The sequence below is a fragment of the Schistocerca piceifrons genome, chromosome 2 (genome assembly GCF_021461385.2).
Source record: "Schistocerca piceifrons isolate TAMUIC-IGC-003096 chromosome 2, iqSchPice1.1, whole genome shotgun sequence".
NCBI classification, from domain to species: domain Eukaryota; kingdom Metazoa; phylum Arthropoda; class Insecta; order Orthoptera; family Acrididae; genus Schistocerca; species Schistocerca piceifrons.
In genome coordinates, this window is record NC_060139.1 from 188552895 (window position 1) to 188575248 (window position 22354).

The window sequence follows — 22354 nt, forward strand, 5'->3', positions numbered from 1 at the left end:
CAATAGAGGCAACGAGACAGTAGTGTAACATCAATGATGTGATGCAAGACTGGATTACACAATGGTGGGATGGGAAACAGACCACGGCCTTTTCCAGAGGACCATCCCAGCTTTCACCATTTACAAAATTTAATTTTGGTTTATGGATCCTGAATTGCTAAGTTATCTGGTGTGCTTTTGTTCATTACTGTGATGTTTTATTTATGTACAGTACACAAGTAGCAGTAACTTCATACCTATTGAATACTGAACACACATTCATATTTGCATTCAAAACTGCCCATACTTTAATATTCTCAAACAACATGGGACAGCTGTGAAGTGATCAAATTTAATTCATTACTGAAACTACTGTTTTCCATGATGAAATAGTTCCTCTGCATGGAATTGTGTACTATGAGGGGGAAAAAAATTCAGCATAATTGTGTACTATGAGGCAAGAAACTCTAAAAAAAAAAAGTCAAAATAATTTAAAGAAACAGAAACAGTCCTAGTACACACGATACGACACAAATTGTAAACTAGTCCACTAATTGACTAGGGAAGGTACAGACAGTAGAGATATGCCTCACTGCAATAAAAATGTGGCATAAAAATCTATCAAAAATGACAAATTTTAAATCCCAGCTGCAACAACCCACAAGCATCTAAAATATAGCATTCACATCAGGAGATTCATAAAAGACTATCCATACAATTTCAATAAAACACAGCAAAATAACTAGATAAGATCAAGAATTAAATATCAGTGCACACACAGTTAAAAGGGTGCTGATTATTTTGGCTAGGTGCCTATTTAAATAAAATGGGTGACCAAGCCACTATGTGACACATTAAACTCTTACACTCAATATTTTGGGAAGGAGTCCTAACGTCACACAATACCTTAAAACATGAATCACACTCATCTCATTATCAGTTAAAATAGATGACAGCCCTGTTGGAGACCAAGGTCTATGATAAGGTGGTCTACAAAGATACTCAATTAAAATAGGCTGTATTGACACCTGTGTTCCACATCACTGATGCAGTAGTGGCTCCTTGCAATGGAGGAGAAAGCCATGTGTCAATGGGCAGTATCCTACTCTGGCCTGTAAGGTCTACTTCTTCAGCTCAGCTCATAATGGTCGACAGGAGGTAAGCCGTGGTCGCAATGAAGGTTTCACTGATGGCAGCTTATTACTCTTCACTACCAGCCATTTAGCCTCCCACAAACACATGGTCTTCTGGGTCACATATGTGGGGGTTGAACAGCAATCAGGAGGTGGAAGGGGGCAAGCTGCCTTGGCAGCCATGTCTGTGAGTTCACTGCCCCAAATCCTTGTATGTCCTGAAACGCAGTAGAAAATTATTTCCTTTTCATGTCTTTCCAAGAGAAAGAGAGTGTCCTGCACCTCTTGCACAATCCTACCTACTGGGTACATCAGACCAATGAAGAAGGGCACTTTGGGAATCTGAGCAGATGAGAAATTTCTTGCCACTACGTCATCTCATGTGCTCTATTGCCCTCAGGATAGCAACCAATTTTGCATAATAAATTTAAACTGCTCTGGGACCCCTATCCTAGGCCAAAGTCATAGAATATGGAGCACCTGATAAAATCCCCCTGCATAGGATCATCCAAGTAAACACTAATGAAATGTAGGTCGCAGTTTAAAATCTTGTAAAATTTTGAAAGTACAGGGTGAGGCAGTGAAACGGCACGATTTTGTAAAACCACCAAAGATTTATTTACAAGTAAAATCATAATAGTTGAACATGGATCTCAAGTACAAGAGTGGAAATTAAAGATTTAACTTAAAAACAATCATTTTTTAAATATGGTGTCAGTGAGGTGTCGTCCTTGGTTTTGCACACATTGTCTAAGCCTGAGATGAAATTGTCCCATGACGTTTCGTAGCATCTGTACTGGAATGTTGTTAATTTCCTGTCGAATTCGCTCCTTCAGGTCTTCTTTTGTTCTTGGTGGATTTTCCTGGAAGCCTTTGCACTTGAGGTAGCCCCAAAGAAAAAAAAGTCTGGTGCCGTCGGATCTGGTGAACGGGCAGGCCAGGGGAAATCGCCATTCCTGCTGATTAGACGTCGTGGAAATGCAAGTCTGAGCAATTCCATTGAGACATTAGCAGTATGGCTTGTTGCACCATCTTGCTGGAAGAGTGTTTCAGCATCTGGATCATGTCGATCAATTCCAGGCAGACCAAAAATGGTCAACATGTCAGCATAACGTCCAGAGTTTACCGTCACTGTGTTGCCATCTTCATCTTCAAAAAAATAGGGCCCCACGATTCCACGAGATGACATTGCGCACCAGACTGTTACTTTTTCAGAATGGAGAGGTTTTTCATGAAGTTCGTGCGGGTTATCTGAGGACCAATATCTGAAGTTTTGCTTATTTACGTACCCACTAAGATGAAAGTGGGCTTCATCACTCATCCATAAGTTATGCACTCTTTCTTCATTTCGTTCAATAACGTTAAGCATTGACTGGCAAAAGCATATACGGTTATTGTAGTCATTAGGTTTAAGGGCTTGCACTACCTGAATTTTGTATGGATGATAGTGAAGGTCACTCTTCAAAATCCGTCTTACTGATCGATTGCTGAGACCAAGTTCTGCGCTGTGCCGTCTCGCGGATTTTCGCGGACTTCGTCCCAACGCTTCGCGCACACGATTAATGTTCTCAGGTGTCCAGATTGTTTTTGTGCTGCCGCCTCTTTTCTTTGTTGTGCTAGCAGTAGCTTCAAAGGTTTTAACCCAAAGGAGAATGGCTTTCCTTGATGGCACGGGAGCCCGTGGCGGCAGGTTGAATTCACGACGAAAGGCGCGTTGAGCACCAACCACACTATCCGCGTTTTTGTAATATGCCTTTACGGCATATGCACGTTGCGCACTCGACCAACGCTCCATGGCTACTGAAACTTCCACCACTCTAGACGCCCTAGGTCACTTCCCCCACTCTCGCAACCCCCCTCCGCGCCCGACAACCACTATCTAAATCGTGCCGTTTCACTGCCTCACCCTGTATAAGATGGTGCACAGTTCTTCCTGTGCTCAGTGAATTCGAAAACTAACCTGAGCCTCTTTAGTAGCCAATGGACTCATTGCCCTGGTGATCTTGGAACAGCCAGAGTCCTGTGTGCTTGACATATGATGAGGAGGAAATATCAGACAGACAGCGGAGGCTTACTAGCCTCTGCACACAAACTTGCAACTGGACTCGTCCGACAAGCACAATACTCTCATGGTGAACTACATTCAGCATTCTGAGGTATGAAAGACTCACAGATCCATAAATCTGGCATCCGTATTCAAGCAAGGTTCCCGCAAAGACTTCGTAAAACTGGAGCAGAACTGCCCCGTCGGCTCCCATACACTGATGAGTGAGGCATTTGGAGATGTTTCAAGCCTTGAATTTTCTTAATTTCTGATCTTTAAGGTGTGGTGGCCACATTAGCCATTCACCAAATGTGAGGCACAGATATTTCAGCTTTTCCTAAAAAGTTTGAATAGTATCCCCCTGTTTTAAAACAAGACTCCAACTCCCAGAGAAAAAAGGCCAGGTGTTTCCTTCCATGTTAGTGGAATGGAAATCAAAACCCACCTTCTCCTGTGTCAACTGATAATGACAGAAAGTTGGGTCCCAGCTACAATCAGCTGTAATATTTGTATAATATTCAGCCAATGTCTGAGTGATGTCTCCCAGCAGTGTGAGGTGGCACCTCCATTCTCTTACAGCTGCTACTAGTGGATGGGAGCTTCACCTGAAAATCCTCCTAATCGCTTCCCAAAACTTTACTTGTGGATGTGGACCCACTGCTGGAGCTCAGGAACTCTTGCCAAGACCTTTCCTCATTTTCTCAAGTTATTCTCCTTCCTTTTTCCCTTGCCACCCAAAAGGTTGCAAGTTTCCCATCTCTAGGGCACCAACTGAACCTTCTTGTAGCTACCCTCCTGTCCCTGATTGCAGAAAAACACTCATCAATCCACCAAGGGACTTACTGCTTCCTCGGATTTCCTGAGACTTTGGAATGGATGCAATAGTGGCTTCTTGTATCATGGCTTTAATGGGATGCACCTAGTCATGGACGTACCCACATTGCTAAAAAACAGCTAAATAGCTGTAAAGGATCCAGTTAGCCTCTCTGAACAGGCATCTCAGCAGCCTCCTTTTGAGATCTGCTCCATCTGGCAGATGGATCCAGATTGAATAGTGGTCATTGCCATGAAGTTTGTCATCCAACTCCCACTGGGCAGTGCCCACAAAGACACGTGAGCAAAAGAAGAGGTCTACGGCTGTACATGAACCTGTACGGATGCTGAAATGAGTACCTTGACTCATGTTCATCAGTGTGATGTTTTCAGTTTGTGTGCAATCCTTAAGTACTTGATCCCTGAGACAAGTGGTGTTGGATCACCACAGTCCACTGTGTGTATTAAAATCTCCTAAAAAGAGAAAGGTATGGGGCAGTTCCAGCAACAAGCTGTTGAGGATCTCACCGTCAACTTCTCATGGTGCAGTAGGTACAACATAGCAGACTGTGACCTAATGCCGACCGCTAGTAGTGTTGCGATTAAGAGCACTGTTGAGGAGTGGAATGTGTCCTTAATGAACATCGCTACCTCACCTTTAGCCCTATCACCAATAAGGTAGTCTTTTCTGAGGGGGTGATAGCCTCCAAGAAGAGGTGTGTCAGTGGTTTTAAAATGGGTCTCCTGGAGACACAGGCAGACAGGCTTGTCCTCTAAGATGAGCCTCAATTCCCCAATCTGGATCCTGTATCCATTAATATTTTACTGAAGTATGGGAACCATTTCAATGATGTTGTTTCAATTTACTCCTATCTTTGTGTTGGGATGCTGAGGCACTTGTAGAGCAAGGGGGAGCGGAGGGGCTGTTACGGTCTCGTCATAAGGCATCTAACTCTATGACACCCTCCTCGTCAGTCAGATATGCCAGAATGATGTTTGATGACACCTGGAGACAATACTGTGAATCTTTCCCCGTCCCTTTTCCCTTCAAGGATGATGGAGCAAGGTGACATTGGAAGACACTCTGCTTTTGGGCTGCCTTGTCCATGTTCACTGCTGAAGTGTTGCACTTGTGTGGGTGTCAATGTTACCTGGATTGGTATGCCTTTTCTATGTTTGCTTTGGGATGTACAGCTGCAATTTGGGTGCTAGTGGTGGGTAATAGTTCACTCGGCATCAAACACATTGAAGCACTTTTTTGGAAACAGGTTTATTCAACGAGGAAGCAAAAAATGTAGGAAAGACAGGGGTTTCATAGCCTCATATTCCTTCTTGGCTGCCCGCATCTCGTGGTCGTGCGGTAGCGTTCTCGCTTCCCACGCCCGGGTTCCCGGGTTCGATTCCCGGCGGGGTCAGGGATTTTCTCTGCCTCGTGATGGCTGGGTGTTGTGTGATGTCCTTAGGTTAGTTAGGTTTAAGTAGTTCTAAGTTCTAGGGGACTGACGACCATAGATGTTAAGTCCCATAGTGCTCAGAGCCATTTGACCCTTCTTGGCTTCAGCATAAGGAAACCACTTTGTCACTTTTATTTCCTGGATTTTAAGCTCTTTGGCAAATACTGTGCAGTCTTTGCTCCACATTGGGTGACTCCCAGAGCAGTTGGTGTATACCACTGGAAAAGGGCAGTCAGTACCACATTCATGGGCTGCCTTTCCACATTTCCCCCAAGTTCCTTCACCTCTGTAACTCAGGGTTGTGTGGCAAAATCGATGGCAGTCATTTTTATCTCCCCATTATTCCAGCACATTCTTTGTACAATGTTGAATAAGACCAGTGACACCCACTCTTGCTTCAGTTCCGAGATGTCGAAGTCCATTATATCATAGGACTGACTACATCCGTGCTCGAGTTGAAGGAGTTTTAAGTCTCAACGCTATCACAGTGGCCCAGTTTTTTTTTTTTAAATTCCATAGAAGCCCCACCTGCTTTGACCCGTTAGTTTCAACCAAAAAGATTTTAAGGTACCAACCTGACCCTTTATGAATATAGAAGGGCGACACTTTTTCAAATGTCCCCTCCTCCTTGTTCAGTAGAAACACAATCTGGTTTATGACTCCTTGATCCCTATTACAAAATACAATCTCATTAACAGGAGAACCAACCTCCCTCAGTATTTTTGTTGAATAGGTGCGAATACTTCCAGATGGTACATCCACTGCATTGAGAGTGGAAGTACTAATTTGATTCACCATGGTTTTCCCTCGAGCAGCTAGGGACATGACAGTCCACCCAGACAGAACCCACTTGCCTGGGTAACCCTTACACAAAGTGGATGTGTTATTCTGATTATGATGCAAAGTTCCTTTATGCATGCATGCATGTCCATTGCAGTGACTACAGCTGTTATGAAATACATTACATGTATTCACAATTGTGAATAAGGACAACCATCAGCTGTAGAATGGAATGACTGCAATGAAAATTTGTGCCAAACCAGGTCTCAAACCCAGATTTCCCGCTTACTGCAAGTGGTCGCCTTACCATTTCACGGCCAGACCCATGGTTGACAACATATGGAAGTTTGGGTCTGGCCATGAGTCGTGCATGGATAGCCAAATGATAAGGCGACCTCTCGCGATAAGCGGGAAATCCAGGTTCGAGTCCCTCTCCGGCACAAATTTTCATTGTCCTCATTCCATTCTACCTGATGGTTGTCCTTATTCACAATTGCAAATAAATTTAATGTATTATATAAAATTAGGTGCGATGGCAGGTCCCAAGAGGTTGCTTAAAAATGACTTCCACCTCACCAGCCACACATCTCATCAGTGCACACCATACCTTGACACTGACACCTTTCTTTATAGAGGTTTTTACCATTCTCACGATTCGGGTGGTTAAGCCACGATCTCCACTCCCTGTGACACACAACAATCCACCAATGCACCACATGGTCGTCGCAAAAGAATAGCCACAGCTTACAGTTACAGAGGACTGGCGACCTTGGATCACTAAACTTCTCGCAACAAATGAATACTAAGCTCTCTCAGGTGCTCGCCGTTTGAAACAACTCGAGATGCAAACGAGGCTTTATCAAAAACATCACGGATGTGGCAAGCATTACACCCCTCTACCCCACAGGGAGGGAGGCAGGGAGGGAGGGGGGGGGGGGTGAGGGGAAGGGGGGATTTAAAATCGCATTCTATTTGACATCAAAGTTCCTACATGATTGGACATTTCTTTCTGCAACTATTTTCAGAGAACTGTTACCACCCAGCTGCTGTAAAAGCATATTATGTGCAAATACTATGCTGTAATGTTTATGGGCATTGTTATGGGCTTTGTCTTTGAATTCTATCAATAAATCATGTGACTGAACACCGGCTACTGAAGTAACTGTTTCTATGTTGTACAAACAACATTGTTCACCACTGTATTTAGTTCCAGGAATAAAGCAACAACTGCGAGCTCAAAGACAAGGTATCAAATGCCAACGGAACTCTATGTTTTCTGTGTACGCCAGTTTTCAAACTGTCCGCGAGTTCAGAGGCAGCACTAGAAACAGAGAGTTACAAATGGTCTTAAGACTCTATTTCAACTAGATACTGAAAAATGGTACATCTTGCAACTAAAGCTACTAAGAGTTAAATCTGCTTCCTCAATTTTAGGTGGACTTACCCTGAAAGACATTTCCAGATTTTCACCACCCCAGATGTCCATTCCTTCATCATATGCTCCTAATTCATAGAAGTAATCACGGTCAATTGAAAACAATCCACCTGCCATTGTTGGTGTCCGCAAGGGGGCAGTGCGATCTCCACTCCGCCTGTCCATTTCCCTCTGAGGCACCCGGTACCTGTAAAACACAGATGCTGACCACTGTTGGTATGAGCTTGATTTAACTTCCAGTGAGTCAATTACAAGTTACATGTTTCTGTCTTGTTCACTTGAACACTTTTACAATGTTATCACAAAACTTTTCCAGCAGAAAATTTTATATTACTTTGTTGGGATACACTATTCGGATACAGTTTGTATAATTATTATTAACATGACAGGTTTCTAGCCACTTTAATAATGTAGTCCTAACAGTTGAGGTGAATAAGGATGAAGACTTTTTAACTTTGTAACACACACTTTTCTCCAAAGTTAATCCCTAGGATCACTGTGATGCTATGGCCTAGAGAGTATGTGTATGTATGTGTGCATGCATATGCCCACATGTCTGTGAAGGTACTTGTTCTCATGCTTTATAAAAACAAGGCTATATCAATTATTTTGATTTGTTGTTTAACTGTTAGCATTTTTTCCTTGTGGTAAGTATTTGCCTACCTCCCAGATAACAGTATGACCTTCCATCCTGTATCTTCTACTTTTGCTGCTATTGATTTACTGACAATTTTTCATTCTTTACAAAAATTGTCTGTAAATATTACAGATGGTCCTTCTTTTACTGGCAGCAAACTCTAGAACAACCAACTGGATCCCTTTTTACGAATAACACTTTGTCGACAGTAAGATCATTAGACACACATAATTAGCTTAGTTTCAATACATTTACAGTCTATACACCTCTTCTTCTCCAATATCTAATTTTCCATTGTGATTTTACATTATTAGGACTCAAATATATGTTCAAACTGTTGTCTTTCTGCACCTTTTCTGTCTCATTCATGATTTTCTTTTCTGTTTTACCACTGTCTCATTCATCATTTTCTTTTCTGTTTCACTATTTTCCTTGTTTGCTTAATTGCTGCTGTTTTGTCTTGCACTGCATGCACCTGATAGACATATCACTAACTTGGTAATAGAGCTGTATCAGGAACACAGCTGGTAGGAAATGATTAAAGTACTGACAACACAAAAGGGAGTAAATTTCTCTCTTTCCTACCTGATAATCTTTGTGTTAAGTAATGTTAAGTTTCCACAGTTTTGCGCTACAAATATTTGTGAAAAAAAAAAAACCATTTTGTCACATGTTCAATTAATACCAAAATAGTAGGCAAATCATATCAGCCAAACACAGAAGATCATTTTGATTCACAGCAGATCGTAAACCATCCTCAACAATGCTAGCTGTGCTAGCAATGTAAGGTAAACTGCAGAGCAGTCAAAGTTCAGCAATCAGTTTCTAGTTGGTCCAGGTTTTATTTTATTTATTTTGACCTAATATCACTTTTATCTCTGGAAAAACTTTTCAAAATGTGGTTGCTCATCAAACACACACACAAATTCATGCTATTAAGAACTCGTGCCCATATTGTAACACAAATAATGTTACTCCAAGTAAATTATCTGTTTTTTATATCAAACAATGGAAAATCTAGGGCGGAATGTAACAATATTATGAAAAGGAAAGTCGCGACTCAACATAAAGCAGAGATGCTAAGCCGCATATGGGTAAAAAAAAAAAAAAAAAACACACACACACACACACGCACGCACGCACGCGCGCGCGCGCGTGCGACTGCAGCCTCTGGCAGCAGAAGCCACACTGTGAGCAACAGCAGCAATGCATGATGGGAGTGGCAATTGGGTGGTGGTAAGGAGGAGGTTGGGGCGAGGAGGTGCAGTCGGGAGGTTAGACAGAAGGCAGGGGAGAGGTGGGGAGGCAGCGGGAAAGGAGAGAAGTGAAAAGACTGAGTGCATTGGTGGAATGAGGGCTGTTTACTGCTGGAATGGGAACAGGGAGGGTGCTGGACGGATGAGAAAAATGACTGACAAAGGCTGAGGCCACGAGGGTTACGGGAACATAGGACATATTGCAGGGAGAGTTCCCACCTGTGCAATTCGGAAAAGCTGGTGTTGGCGGGAGGAGCCATATGGCACAGGCTGTGAAGCAGTCATTGAAATGAAGGATGTGTGTGTGTGTGTGTGTGTGTGTGTGTGTGTGTGTGTGTGTGTGTGTGTGTGTGTAAAACACATGCTGTTGTGTTGGGCATATATATGTATATATTTATCTCCTGAGCATGCTGGCCAACACGACATCCTTCATTTCCCTGACAGCTTCACAGCCTGTGCCATATGGACCCTTCCCACCATCAACAGCTCTTCTGAATTGTGCATGTGGGAACTCTCCCTGCAATATATCCTATGGTCCTGTAACCCTCATGGCCTCAAACTTCTTTCAAGGTGTATACACGGACAAGGAAAAGAAATTCACGGATTTATCCCGGATCTCCCGGTTAAAAATTCATTTTCTCCCGGGTGAAAACACACTTTTTCCATGTTAAATGACAGTATACTTTCCATCGGAACTGTAAAACGTATCCTTTGAATGGATATGGTTTTACACAGAAGCGTAGAATTTCCCGGCGCTTTAGAAAACGAAACTCAGGGCGAAAAAACATGTTTTGGAAAGATCTTTGATGTGCAGCAACAGGAAAATTTAATGGTTTAAATTAATATACATAGCAGTGCTACAAGAAAAGCAAAGCTTTCGCATATAGTATTTGTCTCAAAGATTAATATGCTACAAGAGAAGCTAAGCTTTCATATGTAATGTTGATTTGTTTAGCGCATGTTACACTTTAAGATACATCACACAAATATGCCAGTAAATTTTTTAATACCGACATAAATCTCTGATCTTCTGGGCTAGAAATTTTCTAAATGGCTTGTCATCAAAGAGTTGATTTTTAAAAGAGATTTAGGAAATTCATCGTACATTCTCGCACGTAGTTCATCTTGCGTAAAAGAAAATTTACTTTGAAAATAATGCTTTTTGAACAACAATTCGCAATATTTTCCCGCGACTTGTTAGAAATAGATTCATTTAAGGCTTCAGCTGTTGCCAGACAGCGCCAGATAAGAGGTGTCACCGCTTGCGCAGCTATAGTGACGTAGGATGCCCATATGTTCGTACGTGTAAAACATTAAAAGATCTTACATCTTGTTAATAAAAGAAACAAGACATCAGAGGATAATCCAAGAGTGTCGGAATTTCGTGAACCATACTAAAATGCATAGTCCGCCTTACAGTGCACATTCGTATGTCCAGATTCCCAATGACGTAGGACTTGACCTGATATGAAACTTTTCAGTGTGGTTTTCGGGACGTAAATTTTCTTCTACCAGTACTATATTATCTCATGTTTGCTTCTTTGTTATAGCATAATGCCATACGTGCTAGAAGATTAAAACATGCACTTGAAACGCAGCGAACAGTTGAAACTAGCCAATAGTGTGGAATTAGACACTTCGTTTCAAATAAATTCACTGCCTCAGCAGGAAACCCTTTTAAACGCCAAATTTCTTTAGCAAACTAACAAAAATAACTTTATTGTTCTGCAAGGCGATTAATGCTTGACTGTCAGAAAGGTGGAAACAAAATAAAATCTGAAACTAGTAACATATTTTAGCCTTCCGTAATTTTTTGAATGTGTTTTAATTCACTTGATAGCTCCCAGCCACAGAAATCTGTCTTGTTTTCATTTGACGTGAGAGCAGTAAATGAAGAGGAAACAGAAAAATCACTAAATGTAAACACGGGTCACATGGAGACTACTCCCCCTCCCCTCCCCCTCCCACTATAACTCAGACTGCTCTGCGCATCAGACATCTAAAAAAAGACTTTTCAAAAATAAGTTCATTTTGCAGCGCACATCTTTCTGAAGAGTCCGATACATAAAACATATATCTTTGAGGAAATGTAAGACACGTTATTTGGTCTTAAAGTGTGCAGTGCAGTGCCACGCCTCTTCAAACAATATTCTTATAGCGCACGTCACTGTATTTAGCGCTGTGGAACTCAAATGTGTATATTTTGTAATGGATGCCATCAAACTATTTCACGACAGTGGACATTAATATTTCCTTAAGTGCCTATCCTGCTCCCAGTGGGCCAGTTTGACATTCGGCCCAACCTCTCGCAATTAATACTGGATAGGATTGAGAATGAGGTCCCGAATTCAAGTCTCGGCCTGGCACACAGTTTTAATCTGTCAGGAAGTTTCAATACTGGATAGGATTATTTGCAACCAGGAGAATAAGTACTCTTCAGAAAATCTGGACTCTTTATTGCCTATTAGCAAATAACTTGCTCTTCTGTGTAACATAAAATTAAATATAGGATACCTAAAACAAGTAAAGACAGGAGACAGGCAAGACAGTACACATTTCTTCAATCCTTAGGTCCTAGCGATTTTTCTCTAATCTTGCTACAGCTTTACATGGCGTTCTTTCCTTTCTGCGAAAGAACTATTACCTTATCAAAATTCGTCAAACATTTTGCTACGTGAAAAATGGAAACGTCATTGTCTAATACTGAAAAAGCTGTTAATACGATTAGTACCTAAGACTGGTGAGGTTTCTAGATCTGATTACGTCTATTTTGTCACTGTGTGCCGCATAAAATGAAATAGGCCTTTCTAATATTGCAGCAACTGTAACACACACCAAATAAGCGACACTGTTTTGGCAATAATGCTCATTTTTATAATATGACAAAATAATTCACAAAGTATCAATAAGAAATACCTACTTGGCCTACTACAAGCAAAAAGCTTTACGTTAGAAAATAGTTTCACATTTCATTCATTCGCTCCAGTTTCTCATACACGAGACCGAAAAATAGAACGAAATTTTTGTATGAATTTGGGATCGTCATATTCTTTCATAATTTGTGTGATGTCCCTGTTTCTTCTCCTTCCTCGTTCTAACAAACAGTCTTATCATCACTAATTCTGTAACTATTCCTACCACTGTCAAAACTCTTTCTCCGGTTAACTTTACTACCCCTGCCACAATCACCGGTTTAGTTATCCAGAGATTATTCTCCGGTTAGTCGTTATTACAAGTTTGTACAATGCGTTTCCCAAGCTACTTCCAGAATGGGACTTAAGCGGCTGCTAGCCAGGGACTGCAACTGGCCCTGTCTAGTGTAACGATCTGGCCAAAAATTTTCTGTCAATATTTCACTTTCATGGATACATCGATAAGATAATACGTAATCTTTCTTACCTGTTATTCCTGTTAGTCGTTTATTTCCACTCTGGTGGTCTGAATCTATGGATTTCGCTAGTAATTATAACAATGCTGAACATTCGCAAAACGAAGCAACCACATAAACAAGCAGCAGTTGGCATTCTCCGGTTCGGTTTTATTCCGCTCAGCTCGTTAAGCCCTGTCCCGTTGCCAGAAGCGGGAAAAGGTACTAAAAAGCCTTTGACACATTCTGCTGTTGGCAGACGCTTGTACGAGCACTTTGTTATTTTATATGGTGCATTTCCTTTGCAATTTAAGTTTTATTTTTGTTTTTTTCACTCGTTCATGTTTTAACACTGCAGTATTATTCTGCAGTAGCGGGATATAGTAATATCCTTTAGTTTGAGTATCGGTTCTTACCAGTCAAAGTTACAAAAAAATTAACTGAAAACTTAATAAACGAAAAATTCCCGGAATTCTAAAAAATTCCCTCACAGATTCTTGATTAAGTTTAATTCTGGGGAGTTTGGTGACCAGGGGAGTACCGTGAACTCATCCTGGTGCTATTTGAACCATGCATTTGCACAGTCAGCTGTGTGACATGCTTTGCCTGCTGATAGATGCCATCATAATGAGGAAAATCAAACTTTATTTTGGGGGGGGGGGGGGGGGGGCATGGTCCCCAAGGATGGATGCATACTTGAGTTGATCTGTCTCTTCCAGAACCACGAGATCACCCACGGAATGCCACGAAAATGTTCTCCAGATGATAACACAAACTCCTCTGGCCTGTACCCTCTGAAGATTGTTGCAGGATGCTTACTTTCAGACATTAAACAATGGACACCTCGACAGCCATCTGTCATATGGAGCATAAAACATTTTCCTCAGAAAGCCACTTGTTGCCACTCAATGTATGTCCACATGTGGTGCTGTCATGCAAATTCTCCAGCCTTCATCATCAATGAACAGCAGTCAGATGGGTAAATGACCCATGCGCCTGCTGCTGAGGCCCATTCACAACAACATTCACTGACTGTGTCATTGAGGAGACGCTGTTAGCAGCCTCCTGCTTCATCTGGGTGGTCAGCTGCTTAACAGCCACATGTCTGTTTACTTGTACACATCTCAGCAGCCGTTTTTTGCCCCTGTTGTCCATGGCCCATGATATACCACAGCTGCTTCAGTTCCAGTTCTGGACAACACCATTTTGTCATGTTGATGTACTGTGACCACAGTGGCACACAAACAATTTACACACTTAGCCATTTCGGAAATGCTTCCACCCTTGGCCCAAAAACCAATGATCATGCCCTTTTGGATGTCAGATAAATTGCTCTGTTACCACATTGCAACAATGATTGCAGAGTTTTCTGCATCCCCGACATGTTTTATATACCCTCCACTGCTAGTGCTGCCACCTGCCATCTGTGAGTGGTTATTGCACATTGACATCGGACACAGGTGCTGGTCACAGTAACATGACTGGACTACGTACCTAAAGCAGAGTGTATGTATGTATGTATGTATGTATGTATGTCCAGGGTCGCTTCCCAAACCCCTGGATCAGTGTCAACTAAATTTCGCACAGAAGCAGAAGGCTTCACATATATCAGGACTGTGGGGTTTATAATGTCCTAGCTCCAATAGAAGCTGATATATGGGCAAAAACATGTTGAACAGAGCAAGGGGAAGAAGGAAATGGACAGAGGGAGGGGAGATGCATGAGGCACGTGGAAGGTAGAAGGTGTAGAGGGCCGGTGAGAAAGAGGGGTAGTGGGCAGATGGAAAAGGAAGAGGGGTAGTGGGCAGGTAGGAAAGGTAGAGGGTGAGGTGAAGATGGAAAAGGAAGATGCAAAGATGCAGAGGTAAATGGAAGAGGGGATGTGCAGATGGAAAAGGAGGAAGAGGAGGAGTTGTAGATGGAAAGAGTAGGGGAGGTGCAGATGAAAAGACGAGGGGGAGTGTAGATGAAGAGAGAGGAGGTGGTGCAGATAGAAGGAAAGGGAAGGTGCAGATGGTCAGGGTGAGGGTGGAGGAAGATATGATCAGAGGGTGGAAGAGATTGGGAGGGGGGGAGAGGGGGAGAGAGAGAGAGAGAGAGAGAGAGAGAGAGAGAGAGAGAGAGAGAGAGAGAGAGGGCGGGGGGGGGGGGGGGGTCATTATAGGGGAACACAGTGAGGGAAGAAAAAGGAGGTATGTTCAATATGTGCGTCAAACACATTTGTGTATGAACCAGTGGGGAGAGGCTAGTACCACAATAGACAAAAATAAACAAAAATGAAAATATGTAAATGGTATCAACATTGAATACATATATGCACAATTATCTTGGCTTATACTGTAATTTATACATTCAACTGCTCTGGAAAATTCTCATGTAGCACATGGATAAAACATTTTTGCTTTGTTTATCATTTCTATTAGTTGCTCTACTAAAACTGCACAAAAAAATTAAAATACATATATTAGTAAAAGCAAACCACATTAACTGAATGCTGTTGTAGAATGTCCTTACCATCTGAAATTGAGCTTCCAGTTGAAACCTCCCCACGTCATGTCTGAGGCTGTTATGTACTCAAAAGTCTCATCAGATATGACATCTATAATTGGACAAACAACAGTTTTCCTGAAACACAAGTATCATGAATAGTACTTCTATAAGTTATTTATATACAAAAAATATTACCCACATCTAACTTATTGCAATTTCGCTAGCAAGCAAACCCTGTTTCCATCGCTTGTTAATAAAAAAATATAGACAACTCTGAGGTACAAGTTTTATTCTACATCTACACTGATATTTTGCAAGTCACAGTATAGTGCATGATGGAGAGTATTTCAGAACAATATCAGCCATTCTTTGTCCGATTCGAATTTGGGTATTGAGCAAAGAAAAAGTGGCTGTAAGAATGTTTTTCTAAGTGTTCTAATGCCTCTCACCTTATTAAGATGATATACACATGAGATATACAATGGGAGCAGCAGATCTGCTGCACTGTTTACTAAAAATATCTTTGAAAGGAAGTTACTTTTCTGCAAAGGCAACTGTTTTATTTTTAAACACAATTTCATAATTTAGCAATTATCTAAAGTCATCCTGCTTGGGCATTATCAAGCTATCATCTCAGACACGGAGTCCACGTGTAAAATAGATAACACACAACCCTTGAATGTGTTTAGTCACCCCGCAAGCATACAACACATTAAAATATGTTACTACAGCTACAAATTTTACACATGTTGCTGCATCCGACTTAATATTTATTTTAACTGTAGTAGTTAAATTGGGAAAAAATTTACCTTCCACACAAATCTTATTATAACAAATGCACTCTCTCTCTCAATATTATGAAAAGGATAGTTGCTACTCACCATATAGCATTGATGCCAAGTGGCAGACAGGCACGCACGCCAAAAAAACTGTCAAACAAAGAGTTTGGCCAAACAGGCCTTCTTCAGCACACACACACACACACACACACACACACACACACACACACACACACACACACAGTCTCTGACTATCAAGGCCAGACTGCAGCCAGAGATGTGTGTGTGTGTGTGTGTGTGTGTGTGTGTGTGTGTGTGTGTGTAAAGCTTTGTTTGACTTTGCCTATCTGCAGTTCAGCTTCTTCACTGAAATGCGAGTAGCAATTACCCTTCTCAAAATATTGTCATTATTCCAGCCTGGAGTTTCCATTGCTTCTACTCTCAAGAAATCCACAGTGATTGGACCTGTACTATAAAAGACTATCAAAAACCTGTTCTTTACATTTCCCAAAACGGTTTTGTGAAAACATCACCATTTTTATTCCAAGTATTCCATTAAGTTCATTGAGCTTCTGTTATACTTTCTTATGGGCAATAGTGATAAAGTTACTTGCATGTTCTATGGATCACAAATGCAACCTGTCACTATGATATGGAAGTTCTAAAATTATAGTAAATCTCCTCAGAGGAAAACATGACAACATGTTGATCATTTTCATGAAATCTTTATCCTCCTCCTCCTCATCATCATCATCATCATCATCATCATCATCATCATCATCATCATCACTGATCTGTGTGTTTTGAACACTGTTCCTTTGAATTAGGTATGCTTCATTGTTGTACTAAGCCGACATCTCCAATATCTTCGAATTGTAAAATAATCCATGGATGAGTAAACAATTAAATTCTGTGATGTCTTCTGACAGGCCTATCAGGGTTGCAAACACTCAAGGAACACGCATATTTGCCCTAACACCTTTGGAGGAAGTTGCAATATTCAGCTTTTTGTTGACCATGTGACATGTACAACAGAAAACAAAAAGGGGGGGGGGGGGGGGGGGGAGAGGAGTTATTTTACGAATATTTTAATTGGATAGGTGAATACTTGCAGATATAAAAAGTGAACAAGCTGAAATTCATGAAAATTTTGCACTGGCAATGGTCATTAGGTCTTTATGGATAAATGACTTTAAACATTCAGTTGGAAAACAACAGATGATTTCACTCCGGACAGTCCACTAGAATCAAAACAACACAAACCATCTACAACATTCACGATAGGGCAATGGAATATCAGAGGCTGTAGATGCCCTAGAAAGGTGACACATATCCATCTTGGCTAAGTGAGACTACTATGTATGAACGAGAAACACAATGTGGATGAGCCCTGTACTCCACGATTTCAAGGCATATCTGACAATATCTGGACACACTCCTCAGGATGTCTTGTGTGTGTTTGGAACTGGATGGGACTTGAATCCATTACAATATTCCAGTGTCCAAGCAACAACCCATAAATAACAGTAGTTTTAAGGCTGTCGGGGTATCATCCACACCGATAACTTACGACTCAAGCAAACTGTGACTGGAACCTTTACTCCTTCACACAAAAACAAACAACACATCATATAAGAATGACCTCTCTCACAAAATCCACTTGCATAAACTAGCTGACAAAGTGTCTCTTCATCAGACACCTTGGTCTCTTGATTTAGCCCCAAGTATTTTCTTCCTACCTTCTGCCTCAAAACTTCAGCTTGCAAGGAACAAATTTTCATCAAAGACTGGGGGGCAGGGGGTTGGACATGGTGGAGGAAAGTGAATGTCTTCACAGTGCAATATTTTGCTGAGTCTCAAAGATTCTATTTTTGCTAGGGGGAACAGAAAGTTAGAATATTTGTGTGCCATGTTTACAGGCACCAAATGAGCCTAAATGTAGAGACAAGGTGGATTTTCTCAGTAATTTTTTTCTGGTTAGTCATTCTAAAATCATTAATTGACAGCATTAAATCCAGTCCAGTACAATAAACATTAATGTACCGAATACAGGAAAAGATCGTAAAATGGTGAACTGAATAAATAAATTCTATATTGACACACTTTAACTAGCTGAGTAAGTTCAAAGGGCAGAGGAAGGCACTATCTTCAATAGGAATATGCCCAGTAACACGCTGCCTTTTCAAATCTACATTTGAGTTGTCGACAGCTTTTACTTATGCAGACAACTGTGGTTTGGAGTGGGGAAAAAGTTACAATAATTTTTCCTGAATGCTCTAAGAAAACATTTACCTGATAGCAGAGCTAGTGACATTTAAAGTAAGACCTGTGCTATTTATTTCATACACACCTGTCCTCCGAGATACGAGCCAGAAGGGGTTCCAGCCAGCCTTCGGTGCACTCACAGTGTGCATCCAGGAATGTAATAACCTCGCCCGTGACATGTTTGGCACCCAGTAGGCGGGCACGGATCAAGCCTGATCTCTTGTCTGTGCGTAGAACCTTCACTGGCACAGGCAGCCTTGATACGTATTCCTCAAGCTGGTGACCTAAGTGCTCTGTAAACATGTGGAAGGCCATAGTACATTCCTCTATTTTATGAGTACACTGCAAAAAATAAAGAGAGAGAGAGAGAGAGAGAGAGAGAGAGAGAGAGAGATTTATCCATTTATTTTCAACATAGTATAAAAAATACTGCTTGTGCAAAAGCAGACCAATACTGTAGGATTCCTCTCAAAGCAATAAGAGTACTCCAAATATACAATGTCAACATGTAAACAATTACTCTTTGAAAGGATATTGCACAGTTAATTAAGTGATGAATATTTAGAAAAAAACCAAGTTACTTATTTCAGTAATGGATCAATGCATTTGATGGTGTACTGCCAGAGCTCGAACATTACAGTATATCAATTTTTCTGGAGCTAGGAAAAGAAATAACCTGCCTCCCCCACCCCCCCCCCCCCCCCTTCTCTCTATATCTTCACTTGAAGCATGAGTACGAGTCATGTATTTTATATTATTATTTCTCTCCTTTCTCAGACGTTATGTCTGGTTAAGAATGGAAAGTGACGGGGACCTTGATCAAGCGTGACTTCCTTTTAACTGTACGATATATGTTACATTGCATTTAGGAACTTTTGGGTAATTGAACACGTATCAATAATTACAGATTTATGTAGTTGTATATATATGTTGGATGCAGCTGTATTGCGTTGATGTACTGGTGGATATTGTGTGGTATGAGTCCTGTAGTTGATAGTGTAATTGGTATAATGTCAACTTTATCCTGATGCCACATGTCCTTGACTTCCTCAGCCAGTTGGATGTATTTTTCAATTTTTTCTCCAGTTTTCTTCTGTATATTTGTTGTGTTGGGTATGGACATTTCGATTAGTTGTGTTAATTTCTTCTTTTTATTGGTGAGTATGATGTCAGGTTTGTTATGTGGTGGTGTTTTATCTGTTATAATGGTTCTATTCCAGTATAATTTGTATTCATCATTCTCCAGTACATTTTGTGGTGCATACTTGTATGTGGGAATGTGTTGTTTTATTAGTTTATGTTGTATGGCAAGTTGTTGATGTATTATTTTTGCTACATTGTCTTGTCTTCTGGTGTATTCTGTATTTGCTAGCATTGTACATCTGCTTGTGATGTGATCTACTGTTTCTATTTGTTGTTTGCAAAGTCTGCATTTATCTGTTGTGGTATTGGGATCTTTAATAATATGCTTGCTGTAATATCTGGTGTTTATTGTTTGATCCTGTATTGCAATCATGAATCCTTCTGTCTCACTGTTTATATTGTCTTTTCTTAGCCATGTGTTGGATGTGTCTTGATCGATGTGTGGCTGTGTTAGATGATACAGGTGCTTGCCATGTAGTGTTTTCTTTTTCCAGTTTACTTTATTTGTATCTGTTGATGTTATGTGATCTAAAGGGTTGTAGAAGTGGTTATGAAATTGCAATGGTGTAGCCGATGTATTTATATGAGTGATTGCTTTGTGCATTTTGCTAGTTTCCGCTCGTTCTATAAAGAATTTTCTTAAATTGTCTACCTGTCCTTAATGTAGGTTTTTTATGTCGATAAATCCCCTTCCTCCTTCCTTTCTGCTTAATGTGAATCTTTCTGTTGCTGATGTATGTGATGTATTCTATATTTGTGGCATTGTGATCGTGTAAGTGTATTGAGTGCTTCTAGGTCTGTGTTACTACATTTCACTACTCCAAATGAGTAGGTCAATATTGGTCTAGCATAAGTATTTATGGCTTTTGTCTTGTTTCTTGCTGTCAATTCTGTTTTCAGTATTTTTGTTAGTCTTTGTCTATATTTTTCTTTTAGTTCTTCTTTAATATTTGTATATCTATTCCTATTTTTTGTCTTTATCTAAGATACTTATAAGCATTTTTTCCATCGCTTCTATGCAGTCGCTGTGGTTATCCAATATGTAATCTTCTTGTTTAGTGTGTTTTCCCTTGACTATGCTATTTTTCTCACATTTGTCTGTTCCAAAAGCCATATTTATATCATTGCTGAATACTTCTGTTATCTTTAGTAATTGGTTGAGCTGTTGATTTGTTGCTGCCAGTAGTTTTAGATCATCCATGTATAGCAAATGTGTGATTTTGTGTTGGTATGTTCCAGTAATATTGTATCCATAATTTGTATTATTTAGTATGTTGGATAGTGGGTTCAGAGCAAGGCAGAACCAGAAAGGACTTAATGAGTCTCCTTGGTATATTCCACGCTTAATCTGTATTGGCTGCGATGTGATATTATTTGAATTTGTTTGGATATCAAGTGTAGTTTTCCAATTTTTCATTACTATGTTTAGGAACTGTATCAATTTAGGATCTACTTTGTATATTTCCAATATCTGTAGTAACGATGAGTGGGGTACACTATCAAAAGCTTTTTGGTAATCGATGTATGCGTAGTGTAGCGACCTTTGTTTGGTTTTACCTTGATATGTCACCTCTGCATCTATTATCAGTTGCTCTTTACATCCTCGTGCTCCCTAGCAGCAACCTTTTTGTTCTTCATTTATAATTTCGTTCTATGTTGTATGTGTCATTAATTTCTGTGTAATGACTGAAGTCAATATTTTGTATATTGTTGGTAGGCATGTTATGGGGTGATATTTTTCTGGGTTTGCTGTGTCTGCTTGATCTTTAGGTTTCAGATAAGTTATTCCTTGCGTAAGTGTATCAGGGACTGTGTATGGGTCTGCAATGTAACTGTTAAATAATTTAGTTAGATGTGAATGTGTTAAGGTGACCTTCTTTAGCCAGAAATTTGCTATTTTATCTTTTCCAGGGGCTTTCCAATTGTGCGTAGAATTAATTGCTGGGGTGGCTTCATGTTGCAAAATTATCACTTCAGGCATTTGTGGTATCATCTAGTACATGTCTGTTTCTGCTTGTATCCACCGTGCATGCCTGTTATGTTGTACCAGGTTTGACCATATGTTGCTCTAGAAGTGTTCCATGTCTGTTGTGTTTGGTGGATTGTCTATTTTAATGTATGTGTTATCTATTGTCTGATAAAATTTCTTTTGGTTTGTGTTGAATGTTTGGTTTCGTTTCCTTCTATTTTCACTTTTTTTGTATCTTCTAAGTCATTTGGCCAATGCTTGTAATTTCTGCTTCTTTTCATCTAATTGCTCTATCGCTTCTTGTTGTGAGATTTTACCTAACCTTTTTCGTTTTTTGTCTGATATTTCATTTCTTATAAATTGTGTTAGCTGTCCAATGTCTTTTCTCAGTTTTTATATTCTGATCTGTAGCCTGTGTTGCCATGCTGGTTTTGTGGATTTCTTCTGTGTGTTGGTTGGTTCTGATCTCTGCCTAGTGTGTATATTTAGTGTAGTGAGTGCTCCTATATAAACAAATTCGTTAACATTGAATATAGATTTAAATGTTTAGGAAGACTTTTGTGAAAGCATTTGTCTGAGGAGTAGCCTTGTACGGAAATGAAATATGAATGGTAAGCAGTTCATGCGAAAAGAGAATAGAAGATTTTGAAATGAGATGCCACAACAGAATGCTGAAGACTAGATCAGTAGATCATGTAACTTAGGAGGAAGTACGGAACAGTCCTGGGGGAAAAAAGGTGAAGAGTCTTACACAGGACGGAGTAGCGTGGAGAGCTGCATTGGACTGAATACCACAACAACGAAATTATT

General features: G+C 40.4%; 1 protein-coding gene across 3 annotated transcripts in view; it reads right to left on the reverse strand.

Moving 5' to 3' along the window:
• The window catches only part of LOC124774955 (polypeptide N-acetylgalactosaminyltransferase 5), a 206143-nt gene that overhangs the window by 25570 nt on the left and 158219 nt on the right, over positions 1–22354 (reverse strand). For all 3 annotated transcript variants that reach the window (XM_047249672.1, XM_047249671.1, XM_047249670.1), the window contains exons 4-6: positions 18518–18725; positions 15413–15523; positions 7648–7825 (exon numbers count right to left, since the gene is read on the reverse strand). In XM_047249672.1, coding sequence (XP_047105628.1) covers positions 7648–7825; positions 15413–15523; positions 18518–18725 — 497 coding nt within the window. The remainder of the gene's footprint in view (positions 1–7647; positions 7826–15412; positions 15524–18517; positions 18726–22354) is intronic.